Source organism: Ranitomeya imitator, chromosome 1 (genome assembly GCF_032444005.1).
Source record: "Ranitomeya imitator isolate aRanImi1 chromosome 1, aRanImi1.pri, whole genome shotgun sequence".
In the NCBI taxonomy this organism is placed as follows: Eukaryota; Metazoa; Chordata; class Amphibia; order Anura; family Dendrobatidae; genus Ranitomeya; species Ranitomeya imitator.
The window spans coordinates 879,479,471-879,497,105 of NC_091282.1; the positions used below are offsets into that span (position 1 = coordinate 879,479,471).

Below are 17,635 nucleotides of genomic sequence, written 5' to 3' on the forward strand. Positions count from 1 at the left end.
TGCGGTGAAATTGCAAAAAAGTGCAATCCCACACTTTTTTTTGTTTGACTTTTTTGCTAGGTTCACTAAATGCTAAAACTGACCTGCCATTATGATTCTCCAGGTCATTACGAGTTCATAGACACCTAACATGACTAGGTTATTTTTTACCTAAGTGGTAAAAAAAAAAAAATCCAAACTTTGCTAAAAAAAAAAAATATATATATTTGCGCCGTTTTCTGATACTCGTAGCGTCTCCATTTTTCATGATCTGGGGTCGGTTGAGGGCTTATTTTTTGCGTGCCGAGATGACGTTTTTCATGATGGCATTTTGGTGCAGATACGTTATTGCAATGTCGCAGCGACCAAAAAAACGTAATTCTGGCATTTCAAATTTTTTTCGCTGTTTAGCGATCAGGTTAATGCTTTTTTTTAAATTGATCGGGCGATTCTGAGCGCGGCGATACCAAATATGTGTAGATTTGATATTTTTTTTATTGATTTATTTTGATTAGGGCGAAAGGGGGGTGATTTAAACTTTTATATTTTTTTCACTTTTTTTTTTTTACTTTTGCCATGCTTCAATGGCCTCCATGGGAGGCTAGAAGCAGGCACAGCACGATCGCCTCTGCTACATAGCAGCGATCTGCTGTTCGCTGCTATGTAGCAGAATTGCAGGTGTGCTGTGAGCGCCGACCACAGGGTGGTGCTCACACCTACCGGCGATCAGTAACCATAGAGGTCTCTAGGACCTCTATGGTTACCATTCTGAAGCATCGCCGACCTCTGATCATGTGACGGGGGTCGGCAATGACATAATTTCCGGCCGGCTGGATGCGGTAGTTAAATCCCGCTGTCTGCGTTTGACAGCGGCATTTAACTAGTTTATTAACTAGTTAATAGGCGTAGGCAGATCGCGATTCTGCTCGCGCCTATTACGGGCACATGTCAGCTGTTCAAAACAGCTGACATGTCCCAGCTTTGATGCTGGCTCACCGCCGGAGCCCGCATCAAAGCAGGGGATCTGACCTCGGACGTACTATCCCATCCGAGGTCAGAAAGGGGTTAAAGGGAACCCGTCACCCCCCCAGGCATTTGTAACTAAAAGAGCGACCTTGTGCAGCACTAATGCTGTTCTTGGTGCTGTAACTGCAGAAATCGACTTTGCAATTTGTCCAAAATACCTTGAAATAGTCCTGGGGGCAGGTCTTTCCCCCCAATGCAGACGAAGCACCGCAGTCGCTCATGCCCTTTTGGTGCCTGGTACCGCCTCCTCAGCGTTTTATTCAACTGTCCTGGCGCCTGCACTGTTATCTTATGCCTTAGGCATGCGCAGTTAGCACTGCCTGTCTTCTGACATCATTTGATGTCTTGCTGACTGCGCCTGTGCGGCCTCGCTGCCTGAGATCCTGCCCCAGTGTGAATAAATCAGGAGACTGTAGGGCGGGATCTCGGGCAGCGCAGCCGCACAGGCGCAGTCCGCAAGACCTCAAATGATGGCAGAAGACAGGCAGTGCTATCTGCATGCCTAAGGCATAAGATAACCATGCAGGTGCCAGGGCAGTTGAAAATACTGAGGAGGCGGCGCCAAGAGGGCATGAGTGACAGCGGTAGTTACAGCACCAAGAACTAAAAGCCACTTTGTCAGAATGCAGCATTAGTGCTGCACAAGGTGGCTTTTAGTTACAAAAGCCTGGGGGGGTGACAGGTTCCCTTTAATCATTAAGTTCCACAGCAGACCAGATGTTTTCAGAGTGGTCTATGCTAATACTACAGTACCAAAGTACATATGTGCACATAAGGTTTGAGCGATGTATGAAAAGCCATTGTGCCTAGAATTGATTTGTTGGGGTCCCATGTAGTGGCCAGTGTGACCAGCTTGTGTCACAGGTGTGGTGGCCATACCCGCCGCTTCCTAAAATTCACAGCAGAAAGCAGTTTTATAAAATGAATTACTGATGACTTATCCCCTTTCTGACGTACTGTCCCACCAAGGTGCCCGGGACCGTATGACTATCGACAGGATAGTACGTCATAACCGATCAGCCGCGCTCACGGGGGGGGGGGGGGGGTATTCACAGCCAGGTGTCAGTGCTGGATGTCAGCTATGACAATCGGCTATGTGCCAGAAGCGGTCATGGACTGCTCCTGGCACATTAACCCCCAAGACACTGCAATCAAACATAATCGCGGCATTCCAGTGGCAAAGGGAAGCATTGTGCAGGGAGAGGGCTCCCTGCGTGCATCCCTGAGACCCTCAGAACAACGCAGTGTGATCATAATGTTCCAAAGGTCTCCACTTTTCTCCCTGCAGGCCCTGGATCCAAGATGGCCGTGGGGGTCCTGCAGGGAGGTGGCTTGTCAGCCTCCTGCTCTGCCTGTCAGACCGCTGATCTGACAGTGCTGTGCAAAGTCAGATCAGCAATCTGAAACTACATAGTGACGTCCCACCCTGGTACAAAGTAGAAGAAAAAATAAAATAACACTGCAAACATATTTTTTAAAGATTCCTAAATAAAGAAAAATTTTCCAATAAATACATGTCTATGTAAAAAAACAAACAATAGTACACATTTAGTATCACCACATCTGCAATGACCCGACCTATAAAACTGTCCCACTAGTTAACCCCTTTAGTGAACACTGTAAAAGGCAAAAAAACATGCTTTATCATACCGCCGAACAAAAAGTGGAATAACATGGGATCAAAAAGACTGATATAAATAAACATCATACCGCTAAAGTCATCTTGTCCCGCAAAAAAATGAGCCGCCATAGTGTCATCAGCAAAAAAGTTATAGCCCTCAGAATAAAGCGATGCAAATTTTTTTTTTATAGTTTTATTGTATACTAGATGGCAGCCCGATTCTAAAGAATCGGGAGTCTAGAATCCATATATACTTTATTTATTCAAATGTAAGAATAATACAATTAATAAATAATAGTAAGAAAGAACAAAAATAATAGGCAGTATATGGAGAAAACACCAAACAAAAGTTCAAAATTGGTGTGAAAATGTCACTGAACCACTTCACAACTAAATATATATAGTTTTGGTAAATGGTATCATTTTTTTGACGAAATTCGGCAGGAGCTTGAAGAGCAACGTCACTGGGCCCGCCTCCACGCAGTAGAAACTTGCTGTGAGGTAAAAATTCAAAAATCACACCAAAATGGCGGGCGGAGTGTGTCACAGTATGGCACGTTTCTGATTGGTCGCTCGCAGCAGGCGGCAACCAATCAGACACTGGACACTGACGTCACTTATCTCCGGACATAGCCACGGAAGTTGGCACAAATTGCAGGAAATAGTATTCTAGGCAATTATATATTAGAAAAGTGCAAAAACCATTAAATGACAAATGAGGTATTGCTGTAATTGTACTAACCCAAAAAATAAAACTGATTTATCAATTTTACCAATCCCCCCAAATTCATGAATTGCTGTTTTTTGGTCATTCTGCCTAACAAAAATCGGAATAAAAAGCGATCAAAAAATGTCGTGCCCGAAAATGGTATCAATAAAAATGTCAACTTGTCCTACAAAACACAAGACCTCACATGACTCTGGGCCAAAATATAGGAATTATAGCTCTCAAAATGCGGCGATGCCAAAAATGGTTTTTGCAATAAAAAAAAAGCATCTTTTAGTGTGACAGCTGCCAAACAAAAACCCAATATAAATAGTAAATCTAACCCCCCTTTATTACCGCCCAAAGTAAAAATAAGTTTGTAGAGGACATTTTACTGCAGTTTCCTGCCAAGATATTAAGTGTGAGCATGCAATTAAAACCACACAAACTCCAGGAGAGTATAAATGTTTATTTCTGTGATTTTTCATTTTGCTTTTTACAATATAGAAAGTGTTTTTTAGACATTCTAGTAAATATAAATTTGTTCTACTTTTTTTGATGTACACAGAACTAGAAAAAGACAAGGTTCTCCCAAATATTTGAAGCTGAAAGAAGAAATGGCATAAAAATAGGGGCAGTGGCTTTAAGTAACAGGAACAGACCCATGTATCAGTCTATGGTGCTGTAAGCGGGCCAAGGCAGAGTTCATGATTCTCCGCTGCTGCATGCGACCGTCGGGGTTTATCGTTCAGAAGTGTGAATGTACAATATTTCCCCATTTATTTTAGACATTAGTCTTCCATGGGAATAATTCTGATCACAGAACTTTATGTACACAGCGGAGTTTGAAAAGTGTAGATTTGTAAGCTACTCTGTAATGGCAGCCCAGTGGTTCCAGACCCCCTAATTGGAGCATGCCAGCCTTCCCAAACACCCTGTTACTTATTGATGCACTTGTATGTCCCATTCACTTTATATTGAATCCAAAATTCTGCTGCTGGAAAGGCCAGATACATTGGCCTTTAGGGTATGTTCACACGTTCCTGATTTCCATCCTTTTTTTTTCAGGACTGAAACCGCAGCTCTTGGCAGAAAACGCAGGTCCTTTTTTTTGTGCTTTTTTGGTGCTTTTTTTGATCCTCTTTTTTATGCAGTTTTCTATGCAGAGTCTGTGTGTTTTCTAGGAAGTTTTTTTTAGGGTTAAAATGGCTGAAAATACCCTAACCCTATTCTAACCTTAGTGGAAAAAAAAAAAATTTTTTATTGTCCCTACCTATGGGGGTGACAAAGGGGGGGGGGGGGTGTCATTTACTATTTTTTTTATTTTGATCACTGAGAGGTTATATCTCAGTGATCAAAATGCACTTTGGAACGAATCTGCCGGCCGGCAGACTCGGCGGGCGCACTGCGCATGCGCCTGCCATTTTGCAAGATGGCGGCGCCCAGGGAGAAGACGGCCGGACGGACACCGGGAGGCCGGGTAAGTATAAGGGGGGGAGATTAGGGCACGGGGGGGGGGGGGGGGGGGGGGGCATCAGAGCACGGGGGTGGGGGGGACCTCGGAGCATGGGGGGGGTGGGATCGGGGCAGCCACACTCCGCCCACGCACTTCCTGCTGCAGCGGTTCTGCACCACAAACCGCAATAAAACCCGCAGATATATTTTTGATCTGCGGGTTTTACTGCGGGTTTGACCTCACAATGGAGGTCTATGGGTGCAGAACCGCTGCGGCTCCGAAAAAAGAAGTGACATGGTACTTCTTTTTTACCGCGGCTATTCAGCGCGGCTTTTTTTCCCGATTCCCGCATCATGTGCACAGTGGTTCCTGTTTTCCATAGGGTACAGTGTACTGTACCCTGCATGGAAAACAGCTGCGGAACCGCAGCAGCAAAAACGCTGCGGTTCCGCAGAAAAAAACGCACTGTGTGAACATGGCCTTATTCTCTTACCCCTCCCTCTGATGTCTCATTAACCTTTTATTAAAGAGAAAATTACTCTTATGTTAAATTAAATGATAGAAAATGGGATTTCTTGGTTCACAAGTGACTTTTCTTTTTTAATCGAGCCTCTAGGAACTAGTCCTGACCCAATAAAAGCAGTGTAAATCCAGATCAGGGAGTCTGAATATGCACCAGATTTATCACAGCGGCTTACGTAGGATGATAAACTGGTTGCATCTTTAATCATTCATCCAACACAATCTTGAGCCTTGCACCGTAATATTGGTACTAAAAATTGTCTAAAAGCAACTCAACCACTAGAAACAAAGGTGGATGTGTAAAAAAAAAAAAAAAGTTTTTTTTATGGTGGGTAGAAAATGATTTTATGATGTACTTTGGCTAACCAAGCATATGTGTGACTAACCGAAACCTCTGCTCACACCGGTGTAGAAAAGCAAACATGCCTTGCCCCACCTCGATCTTTATTATTCCACCTGAGAACAAAGGTCACTAGTTTTCATGGCACTGCTCGGGCCTTTATGTGGTGCCTGGTCTGAAATAAGCTAGAACATCTCGTAGGATACAGACGTGATCCATCCCTTCTATGCTTTAGCCCACACTGGGAAGTGATCGTCACAGTGGACTAGACTCCCGATATCGTCCCAGCATGCGCCTCACCCCATTAGGTGGCAATGGCTTCCTGGACAGGGCAGCTGGCAAGGAAATGTTGTGGTCATGTAGGTCAGGGTAGCTGAGGGTTAGATCCCATAAAAGGGGCTATGTCAAGGCACAACACACTGCAGCCAAGTGCATGGTTTGCAAATAGACTAATCAATATTTATTACACTAACCATCTGTTAACCGGGAATTCTAGAATATTTGATAACCATACAAATATATATACACACACCTGTATTGAAGCTACAGCTTAGTGGCTTCCTAAACCCCACCATCTACCTGAGGCAGGGGGCAGCTGCACCATTGTCTGTGCCAGCGGGAAAAGTGACTCCCCCGTACTTATTTTATCCTTATACTATCAGGTGCCAAAAAAATTCAGTGGAAGAAATGTTTAATTCTGGCTCGTAAGGCCCCATTAGATAAAGACGGTGTGGTGCACATGTTAAAAAGAACATGTCATCAGGTTTTTGCTACCCCGTTTGACAGCTTCTGGCCACAGGTTTGCTAAAATCAATTATCTGCTGCAGATCTACCAGTTTTGTGAATGCTGACATCTGCATAACCCCACCCACACCACCGATTGGCAACTTTCTGTGTACACTGTGCATAGGCAGAAAGTTAAACCAGCAAGAAAGCGTTTAGCAACTGATTCCAACCGAATGAATATTTTGAAGTGTCAAATATTGTCTGTAAATGATGGGTACCATTTTAAAAGCTTTAACAGACTAGTGCCAATCTCACTTCTTGACGGGTCTGTATAACAAAAGTTGCTGTTCCAGAGCTGCAGCTAAACACCAATTACTAATGCTGTGTGTCTGTATTTAGCTACAGTTTAGGCATCTTGAATCTTTGGCCTTTGTTCCATTTCCAAAGAAAAAAAACCGAAGGAGACAAGATAATTATTTTGAGGGGGAAAAAAAATACAAATACTAGGAATAGAATTAGTTGTGCCTTAATTTCACAAACCAGAAAGTCAGTATACATAATCTACAACTGCATTTTAAATTCACATTTTCTGCACAAGGTATAAATACACATCTCGAGAGGGGGAGTCAGACAGATTATGTACAGTACTAACAGTTGTGGCTCTACAAAACATACAGTGTAAAACCCATGGGATAATCTACACACTAGTTTACATTTATACACTTCCAAAGTTAGAACACAACATGATGGGAGAAATGAGGTCAGCCAGGAGGGTGGTGGCGGGTTGAGAAGCACAGAAGCCAAATCCGTGCAGGGGTTGGGCTTAGAGACACAAGGGTGTCAATATTTGATATGGGAGTAATTTAAGTGCTCATATTTACAGAAAAGCTGCTTTTTTTTTTTTTTTTTAATGTGGCTATGCTACAAGAGGAATCAGAAGATGAGGTTACATGGTAAAATGCCTTTTTTTGCTCTAGTAAGAACAAAGCGATTTGTTTTCTACATATTAACAAGAATCAAAAGTTATATAAAACAGGATTGGTAATAACTTGCTGGTTGCTAAGGATCCGACCAATGGGACACCCGCCAACGGGAATTAAAATGGAGTGGTGGCCGATGACTACTACGCTATCTGGTAGCCCAGTGGGCACTGTTCTGCACGTGCTTCTAAGCCTAAGGGGCTGGATCAGAAGAATTCCCAAACATTAAACCCCCAGCAATCCCTTTTAAATTCTGATGCTTTTTTTTTTTGCACTCACTACTATTTTTTTCACTATTCTGAACCCACCGGTGAATATACCACAAACAGACCAAAGTGGAGGACATGGGCAGCACCATCTTCGCCTTTGTGAAGTCTGATTGTACAAGGACCTTACGCTACCAAAGCCTCACTTCACTGAATTTGTATAGTACACATCCATACTACAGATAGGGGTAGAAGCATGAATTTTCATTGCCTAAATTAACACTTAAAGGAACAGCTCACATACGCTACTCCATCTATGGGCAGCACGTATCAGACATGTATATGTGATAAGAATCTATACTTTACTGCTGTTGTGCACCAAGCCACAAGGGTATTCCCTCCACTCATGAAAAAGTTGGTTTTCAGCCATGGCTTGATGATGACCTATAGTGATAAAATGCATACCTAATAGCAGATATGCACAAATGTAATGATCCACAACATCGTTCTGCCTTGTTAGCCCCTCCATCCTGTACGTGAGAACACTTACCTCAGTCTGCTGTGGTTCGGCTCGTGTAGTATGATATTTTCATGTGTCATACAAAAATATTGGCAATTAAGTCCCAAATTATTCTAAAATATTCTACTGGCCATTAGGAGGAAGTGGAGTAGGATCTTACTTCATCTGCATGGAGATCTCTAACTCGCTGCTCTCAGGATATATCTCACTGGATAGAATCCCAACAATCACTCCCAAATGTCCTAAGGAGGGTAAGAGCAGTTATCAAACTTATCATGAAAGTAGTCTCATGAATATAGGCTGAACTGGATGGACAAATGTCTTTTTTCGGCCTTACTAACTATGTTACTATGTTAGTCCGTGTGTAATGCACCATATTGAGTTTTGTGTTTCTGCCATGGAATTGGCAACATGAATGAACATCGGCCAACCATTGCGATGTTACTGCCTCCACCCGTCACTTTAAATGTCCATTAGCATGGCGTGGAAGCGAATACAAGAGCACAGCACTGGGAACTTACCACTCCAGGCAGCGAAACAAAAACTGACCATTATAAGACACTCAGTGATTCAAAACAAACAGTAAAATACTTGATCAAATCAGGAAAAACGTGACAAAGCAACAAAGAACAAATCTGTATTCTCCGGTGGGGAAGAGCCAAGAGTCAGGTAAGACAACTGCAAGAGTTAAAAGCAGAGTTTCTGATAAAATCTGTTTTTCTGTATGTACATGGAGAACGTCACTGTCACAGTCAGCGGGTAAGTTTTCTGTGTCATCCGTACAGCGTGGGCCAAGGCGGCAGCGATTTCCATGTTCTCCATGAAAGCACCCTCTCCTTTTCATAGCCACAATCACTGGTTACTGGTGCCAGTCCATATGCCTCATGTTCAACAACTCATAGGACAAGGGTCACTTTTCGCTTTTCCTGCAGAGTTAATTACCCTCATTAAGCAACGCCCGAACTCCTCCAATATCATCCGCTCGGTGGCAGCTTTGGACTTCGAGAGCTTTTCTCCTTCCTCGGCCTGGGCGAGAAGACATGCACATGTAGCCTCAGCGACTTCCTTTGTGACGAACGTGAACGGTAGCCTTAAAAGAATGGAAGGGTCTATGTAAGCAGAACTTCAAAATAACTAGCAACTTTACATATTTGTTGTAACAAGCACATATACACAGCCCCCAGAGTGCAAAGGGATAGTAAAGAGCCCAAAGTGGAGGCAGAATGAGTCAGATCCCGGCTGTGCATAGAAACATACAGCTGGGGACCATAAGCGGAGACGGCACCCCGCGGCAATCTCATGTACGGACAGATCTCTCACGTGTGGATATCGGAGACTCATTATGGTCCATGGAAGGATCTTTAAACTACATTTTCTCTAAAAAGGCTGCAGCATTTCAGAGACATGTACCTGGCTGCACACATGGAGCCAGGCCCTGACTCATGCTGTCTGTAGAAAGGGCAGCATGAATCGACTGCCAGGTTCCCATTAAAGTTCACTCTGTGTGACTGCAGACTCGTGAATCTTCCCAGGCACACACTGCGCAGTGAGGATTTGTGGTTCTCTGCTACGGGAACGGCAGTCACTTATGGGATATGCATACTCCAAGCCAGAACCCATCTAGTGGACGCATCATCGCTCTATACAAGTGTATGGAGAAAGACCGCGCCCATGGGACAGGCTCTGGCCTGGAGTATGCCTATCACATAACTGACTGCCGTTCCCAGGGCAGAGAACCACAAATCCTCACTGCGCACAGTGCGTGCCTGGGAAGATTCACAAGTCTGCAGTCACACAGAGTGACAGCAAACGTTTCATTTTAGACTGGACAACCCCTTTAAAAGTTTTTTGCAGTTAAGTAACTGAAAGGGGTTGTCCAGACTTAGAAAAACCGGCTTCAGGGGCCTATCTACAGAATTCTGTAATGCTGTAGATAAGCCCCCGATGTTACCTGAAAGAGGAGAAAAAGACGTTAGATTATACTCACCCAGGGGTGGTCCCGCTGCTGGTCCGGTCGGATGGGCGTCTCTGGTCCGCTGCGGCGCCTCCCATATTCATTCCATGACGTCCTCTTCTGATCTTCAGCCACAGCTCTGGCGCAGGCGTACTTTATCTGCCATGTTGAGGGCAGAGCAAAGTACTGCAGTGCGCAGGCGCCGGGCCTCTCTGACCTTTCCGGCGCCTGCGCACTGCAGTACTTTGTTCTGCCCTCAACAGGGCAGACAAAGTACGCCTGCGCCGGAGCCGTGGCTGAAGATCAGAAGAGGACGTCTTGGAATGAAGATAGGAGGCACCGCAGCGTACCAGAGACGCCCATCTGACCGGACCAGCAGCGGGACCGCCCCTGAGTGAGTATAATCTAAAGTCTTTTTCTCCTCTTTCAGGTAACATCGGGGGCTTATCTACAGCATTACAGAATGCTGCAGATAAGCCCCTGATGCCGGTGGGCTTACCTCACCCGCGATTTTCGGGGAGACGGGTTACCTTTAAAGACATTTGGAACAGATTGTGAAAACTAAAATCAAAGCTTTGAAATATTTCTATATATTTATTATGCTGGAATTTGGCCCCAAACATCTGGAAAACGTAGTGGCCAAATAACTGATTTTATGTTAGCTGCCCAGAATCTATAATGTACACCAGCTCTGGCATAAATGGCCAACATGTTTTTTTTTGTTAGGAAGTTATAAGGGTTAAAATTTGACCAGCGATTTGTCATTTTTACAACGAAATTTACAAAACCATTTTTTTTTAGGGACAACCTCACATTTGAAGTCAGTTTGAGGGGTCTATATGGCTGAAAATACCCAAAAGTGACACCATTCTAAAAACTGCACCCCTCAAGGTACTCAAAACCACATTCAAGAAGTTTATTAACCCTTCAGGTGCTTCACAGCAGCAGAAGCAACATGGAAGGAAAAAATGAACATTTAACTTTTTAGTCACAGAAATTATCTTTTAGCAACAATTTTTTTATTTTCCCAATGGTAAAAGGAGAAACTGAACCACGAAAGTTGTTGTCCAATTTGTCCTGAGTACGCTGATACCTCATATGTGGGGGTAAACCACTGTTTGGGCGCACGGCAGGGCTTGGAAGGGAAGGAGCGCCATTTGACTTTTTGAATCAAAAATTGGCTCCACTCTTTAGCGGACACCATGTCACGTTTGGAAAGCCCCCGTGTGCCTAAAAATTGGAGCTCCCCCACAAGTGACCCCATTTTGGAAACTAGACGCCCCAAGGAACTTATCTAGATGCATAGTGAGCACTTTGAACCCCCAGGTGCTTCACAAATTGATCCGTAAAAATGAAAAAGTACTTTTTTTTCACAAAAAAATTCTTTTAGCCTCAATTTTTTCATTTTCACATGGGCAACAGGATAAAATGGATCCTAAAATGTGTTGGGCAATTTCTCCTGAGTACGCCGATACCTCATATGTGGGGGTAAACCACTGTTTGGGCACATGGTAAGGCTCGGAAGGGAAGGAGCGCCATTTGACTTTTTGAATGAAAAATAATTTCCATCGTTAGCGGACACCATGTCGCGTTTGGAGAGCTCCTGTGTGCCTAAACATTGGCGCTCCCCCACAAGTGACCCCATTTTGGAAACTAGACCCCCCAAGGAACTTATTTAGATGCCTAGTGAGCACTTTAAACCCTCAGGTGCTTCACAAATTGATCTGTAAAAATGAAAAAGTACTTTTTTTTCACCAAAAAATTCTTTTCGCCTCAATTTTTTCATTTTCACATGGGCAGTAGGATAAAATGGATCATAAAATTTGTTGGGCAATTTCTCCCGAGTACGCCGATACCTCATATGTGGGGGTAAACCACTGTTTGGGCACACAGCAGGGCTCGGAAGGGAAGGCGCGCCATTTGACTTTTTGAATGGAAAATTAGCTCCAATTGTTAGCGGACACCATGACGCGTTTGGAGAGCCCCTGTGTGCCTATGCATTGGAGCTCCCCCACAAGTGACCCCATTTTGGAAACTAGACCCCCCAAGGAACTTATCTAGATGCATATTGAGCACTTTAAACCCCCAGGTGCTTCACAGAAGTTTATAACGCAGAGCCATGAAAATAAAAAATAATTTTTCTTTCCTCAAAAATGATTTTTTAGCCTGGAATTTCCTATTTTGCCAAGGATAATAGGAGAAATTGGACCCCAAATATTGTTGTCCAGTTTGTCCTGAGTACGCTGACACCCCATATGTGGGGGTAAACCACTGTTTGGGCGCACGGCAGGGCTCGGAAGGGATGGCACGCCATTTGGCTTTTTAAATGGAAAATTAGCTCCAATCATTAGCGGACACCATGTCACGTTTGGAGAGCCCCTGTGTGCCTAAACATTGGAGATCCCCCAGAAATGACCCCATTTTGGAAACTAGACCCCCAAAGGAACTAATCTAGATGTGTGGTGAGGACTTTGAACCCCCAAGTGCTTCACAGAAGTTTATAACGCAGAGCCATGAAAAAAAAATAAAAAATTATTTTATCAAAAATGATCTTTTAGCCTGCAATTTTTTATTTTCCAAAGGGTAACAGGAGAAATTTGACCCCAAAAGTTGTTGTCCAGTTTCTCCTGAGTACGCTGATACCCCATATGTGGGGGTAAACCACTGTTTGGGCACATGCCGGGGCTCGGAAGTGAAGTAGTGACGTTTTGAAATGCAGACTTTGATGGAATGCTCTGTGGGCGTCACGTTGCGTTTGCAGAGCCCCTGATGTGGCTTAACAGTAGAAACCCCCCACAAGTGACCCCATTTTGGAAACTAGACCCCGAAAGGAACTTATCTAGATGTGTGGTGAGCACTTTGAACCCCCAAGTGCTTCATAGAAGTTTATAATGCAGAGCCGTGAAAATAATAAATACGTTTTCTTTCCTCAAAAATAATTATTTAGCCCAGAATTTTTTAATTTTCTCAAGGGTAACAGGAGAAATTTGACCCCAAAAGTTGTTGTCCAGTTTCTCCTGAGTACGCTGATACCCCATGTGTGGGGGTAAACCACTGTTTGGGCACACGTCGGGGCTCAGAAGGGAAGTAGTGACTTTTGAAATGCAGACTTTGATGGAATGGTCTGCGGGCGTCACGTTGCGTTTGCAGAGCCCCTGGTGTGCCTAAACAGTAGAAACCCCCACAAGTGACCCCATTTTAGAAACTAGACCCCCCAAGGAACTTATCTAGATATGTGGTGAGCACTTTGAACCCCCAAGTGCTTCACAGACGTTTACAACGCAGAGCCGTGAAAATAAAAAATCATTTTTCTTTCCTCAAAAATGATGTTTTAGCAAGCATTTCTTTATTTTCACAAGGGTAACAGGAGAAACTGGACCCCAGTAATTGTTGCGCAGTTTATCCTGAGTATGCTGGTACCCCATATGTGGGGGTAAACCACTGTTTGGGCACATGCCGGGGCTCGGAAGTGAAGTAGTGACGTTTTGAAATGCAGACTTTGATGGAATGCTCTGTGGGCGTCACGTTGCGTTTGCAGAGCCCCTGATGTGGCTTAACAGTAGAAACCCCCCACAAGTGACCCCATTTTGGAAACTAGACCCCGAAAGGAACTTATCTAGATGTGTGGTGAGCACTTTGAACCCCCAAGTGCTTCATAGAAGTTTATAATGCAGAGCCGTGAAAATAATAAATACGTTTTCTTTCCTCAAAAATAATTATTTAGCCCAGAATTTTTTAATTTTCTTAAGGGTAACAGGAGAAATTTGACCCCAAAAGTTGTTGTCCAGTTTCTCCTGAGTACGCTGATACCCCATGTGTGGAGGTAAACCACTGTTTGAGCACACGTCGGGGCTCAGAAGGGAAGTAGTGACTTTTGAAATGCAGACTTTGATGGAATGGTCTGCGGGCGTCACGTTGCGTTTGCAGAGCCCCTGGTGTGCCTAAACAGTAGAAACCCCCCACAAGTGACCCCATTTTAGAAACTAGACCCCCCAAGAAACTTATCTAGATATGTGGTGAGCACTTTGAACCCCCAAGTGCTTCACAGACGTTTACAACGCAGAGCCGTGAAAATAAAAAATCATTTTTCTTTCCTCAAAAACGATGTTTTAGCAAGCATTTCTTTATTTTCACAAGGGTAACAGGAGAAACTGGACCCCAGTAATTGTTGCGCAGTTTATCCTGAGTATGCTGGTACCCCATATGTGGGGGTAAACCACTATTTGGGCACATGTCGGGGCTCGGAAGTGAGGGAGCACCATTTGACTTTTTGAATACGAGATTGGCTGGAATCAATGGTGGTGCCATGTTGCGTTTGGAGACCCCTGATGTGCCTAAACAGTGGTAACCCCTCAATTCTACCTCCAACACTAACCCCCCACACCCCTAACCCTTATCCCAACTGTAGCCGTAACCCTAATCACAACCCTAACCCCAACACACCCCTAACCCTAATCCCAACTGTAGCCATAACCCTAATCACACCCCTAACCACAACCCTAATTCCAACCCTAACCCTAAGGCCATGTGCCCACGTTGCGGATTCGTGTGAGATTTTTCAGCATCATTTTTGAAAAATCCGCGGGTAAAAGGCACTGCGTTTTACCTGCGGATTTTCCGCGGATTTCCAGTGTTTTTTGTGCGGATTTCACCTGCGGATTCCTATTGAGGAACAGGTGTAAAACGCTGCGGAATCCGCACAAAGAATTGACATGCTGCGGATAATACAACGCAGCGTTTCCGCGCGGTATTTTCCGCACCATGGGCACAGCGGATTTGGCTTTCCATATGTTTACATGGTACTGTAAACCTGATGGAACACTGCTGCGAATCCGCAGCCAAATCCGCACCGTGTGCACATAGCCTAATTCTAAAGGTATGTGCACACGCTGCGGAAAACGCTGCGGATCCGCAGCAGTTTCCCATGAGTTTACAGTTCAATGTAAACCTACGGGAAACAAAAATCGCTGTACACATGCTGCGGAAAAACTGCACGGAATCGCAGCGGTTTACATTCCGCAGCATGTCACTTCTTTGTGCGGATTCCGCAGCGGTTTTACAACTGCTCCAATAGAAAATCGCAATTGTAAAACCGCAGTGAAATGCGCAGAAAAAAACGCGGTAAATCCGCCATAAATCCGCAGCGGTTTAGCACTGTGGATTTATCAAATCCGCAGCGGAAAAATCCGCAGAGGACCAGAATACGTGTGCACATACCAAAACCCTAACCCTAGCCCTACCCCTACCCCTATTCCAACATTAGTGGAAAAAAAAAATTTCTTTATTTTTTTATTGTCCCTACCTATGGGGGTGACAAAGGGGGGGGGTCATTTATTATTTTTTTTATTTTGATCACTGTGATAGATTATATCTCAGTGATCAAAATGTACTTTGGAACGAATCTGCCGGCCGGCAGATTCGGCGGGCGCACTGCGCATGCGCCCGCCATTTTGGAAGATGGCGGCGCCCAGGGAGAAGACGGACGGAGCCCGGCAGGATCGGTAAGTATGATGGGGTGGGGGGAGCACGGGGGGGGGGGGAGGGAATCGGAGCATGGAGGGGGAATCGGAGCGCGGCAGGCGTGGAACGGAGCACGGGGGGGCGTGGAACGGAGCACGGGGGGCGTGGAACGGAGCACGGGGGGGCTGGAACGGAGCACGGGGGGGCTGGAACGGAGCACGGGGGGCTGGAACGGAGCACGGGGGGCTGGAACGGAGCACGGGGGGGTGGATCGGAGTGCAGGGGGGGTGGATCGGAGTGCAGGGGGGGTGATTGGAGCACGGGGGGGGTGATTGGAGCACGGGGGGAGCGGACAAGAGCACGGGGGGGAGCGGAGCACTGGACGGAGGGGAGCCGGAGCAGTGTACCGGCCAGATCGGGGGGCTGGGGGGGGGTGATCGGTGGGGTGGGGGCACATTAGTATTTCCAGCCATGGCCGATGATATTTCAGCATCGGCCATGGCTGGATTGTAATATTTCACCCGTTATAATAGATGAAATATTACAAATCGCTCTGATTGGCAGTTTCACTTTCAACAGCCAATCAGAGCGATCGTAGCCACGAGGGGGTGAAGCCACCACTCCCCTGGGCTAAACTACCACTCCCCCTGTCCCTGCAGATCGGGTGAAATGGGAGTTAACCCTTTCACCCGATCTGCAGGGACGCGATCTTTCCATGACGCCACATAGGCGTCATGGGTCGGATTGGCACCGACTTTCATGACGCCTACGTGGCGTCATGGGTCGGGAAGGGGTTAATGGGTGCAGAAAATCTGCAACATCAAACACTCACCAAAAGCTCATCGTGGCACCGTAGCCTTAAATTTGCTGTCTAGTTAAGGGGTTATCTGGTGAATCTGAAGTCACTCTGTCACCAAAGACTTCTGAATACTTACAGTGCGTACACTACACGATCTGTCGCTGAAAAGACCGGGCGATCATGTGACTGCAAGTTTGCGAATAGAATACATGAGGTCACGTGCAGACTAGACGTGCTCAGTTCTGCTCAATACAAGCGAGCTGATTAAGGCTGAACACGTCTAGTCGGAATATTGCCGGTAGTATGCAAATTGCATACTTGCAGTTGCGTTACCGCCGAGTCTCGGCAATGACAGTGAAGAATCTGGTCAGTGTGAAGTGCGCACGCTGTAAGGATTCAGACATCTGCAGTCACTCACAGAAAAAAATGGGGATGAGAGAAATACAGAAGGTAAGTTATAATTCTGGATGAAGGCAGAGAAAAGTGTAAATGAAGCTGCTTACTTTCCACCTCCACTTGAAAGTGATGGTGCTGGCCTTGTGAGCAAGTCTGAGATCTGAGAAGACAATTTCGTTTTGGCTGCAGTTTGCTGTTGCACCCTCACTTCTGCAGCATCGGCGAGGTGCATTAGAGTCTTACGCTCCGGGCTCTCTTCAAAGTTTTTGCAACCTATGCACTTGCATATGGAGGAGCACATAATTTTAGCCTGTGGGAAGAAAAAAAAATGAAAAAATTCAAAACTCAGTGGAAAGGGATGAAAAAAAATCTTGCTTCTTTAGTGTATGGCTTTATTTAGTCATCCATAGCAAGCTTCTTTGTAGAAACCATTTGTTTGGTCATGAAATAGGATTAGATCACTTCAAGGTAAATATATATTTTTTGTGTAGTTAAAGGGGCATTCTTAGGTTTGGAAGTTATCCTCTATGCATAGGACAGGTGATAACTAGGGTTGATTGAATAGCTTTGGATAAGTGCTTATCCGAATAGCTGCAACGAGAACATGGCTACCTGGAGGGCTCCGGCCGATCAGCTGTTCAGGGGCGCAGCTGCATGTGTCACAGTCACAACACACAGGCTCTCCATGCATGTGTAGTGACTGTCACATCGGCGACACATGCAGCGGCGCCCCTGAACAGCTGATCGCCTGGAGCACTCCAGGTATCCGGGTTCCCACTGTAGCTTATTCAGTAAGCACTATGGTTTGCCGAAAAAGCAGGGACCTGAACATATTCGCTCATCTCTAGTCATGAATCAGCCGAAAAGAGATACAACCTCCCAGTCAGACCACCAAAGTGGGCAGACTGCCAGATTCTCAGAGAACTTATTCTGCAGCCAGTCAG

At 45.2% G+C, this 17,635-nt stretch overlaps 1 protein-coding gene across 1 annotated transcript in view; it reads right to left on the bottom strand.

Annotated features, from left to right (window-relative positions):
- Positions 1-6,886: 6,886 nt before the first annotated feature.
- Positions 6,887-17,635, bottom strand: part of LIN54 (lin-54 DREAM MuvB core complex component) — a 45,759-nt gene continuing 35,010 nt past the window's right edge. Inside the window, exons 13-14 of the mRNA XM_069743009.1 lie at positions 16,799-17,001; positions 6,887-9,172 (exon numbers count right to left, since the gene is read on the bottom strand). Coding sequence (XP_069599110.1) covers positions 8,971-9,172; positions 16,799-17,001 — 405 coding nt within the window. The 3' untranslated portion in view covers positions 6,887-8,970. The remainder of the gene's footprint in view (positions 9,173-16,798; positions 17,002-17,635) is intronic.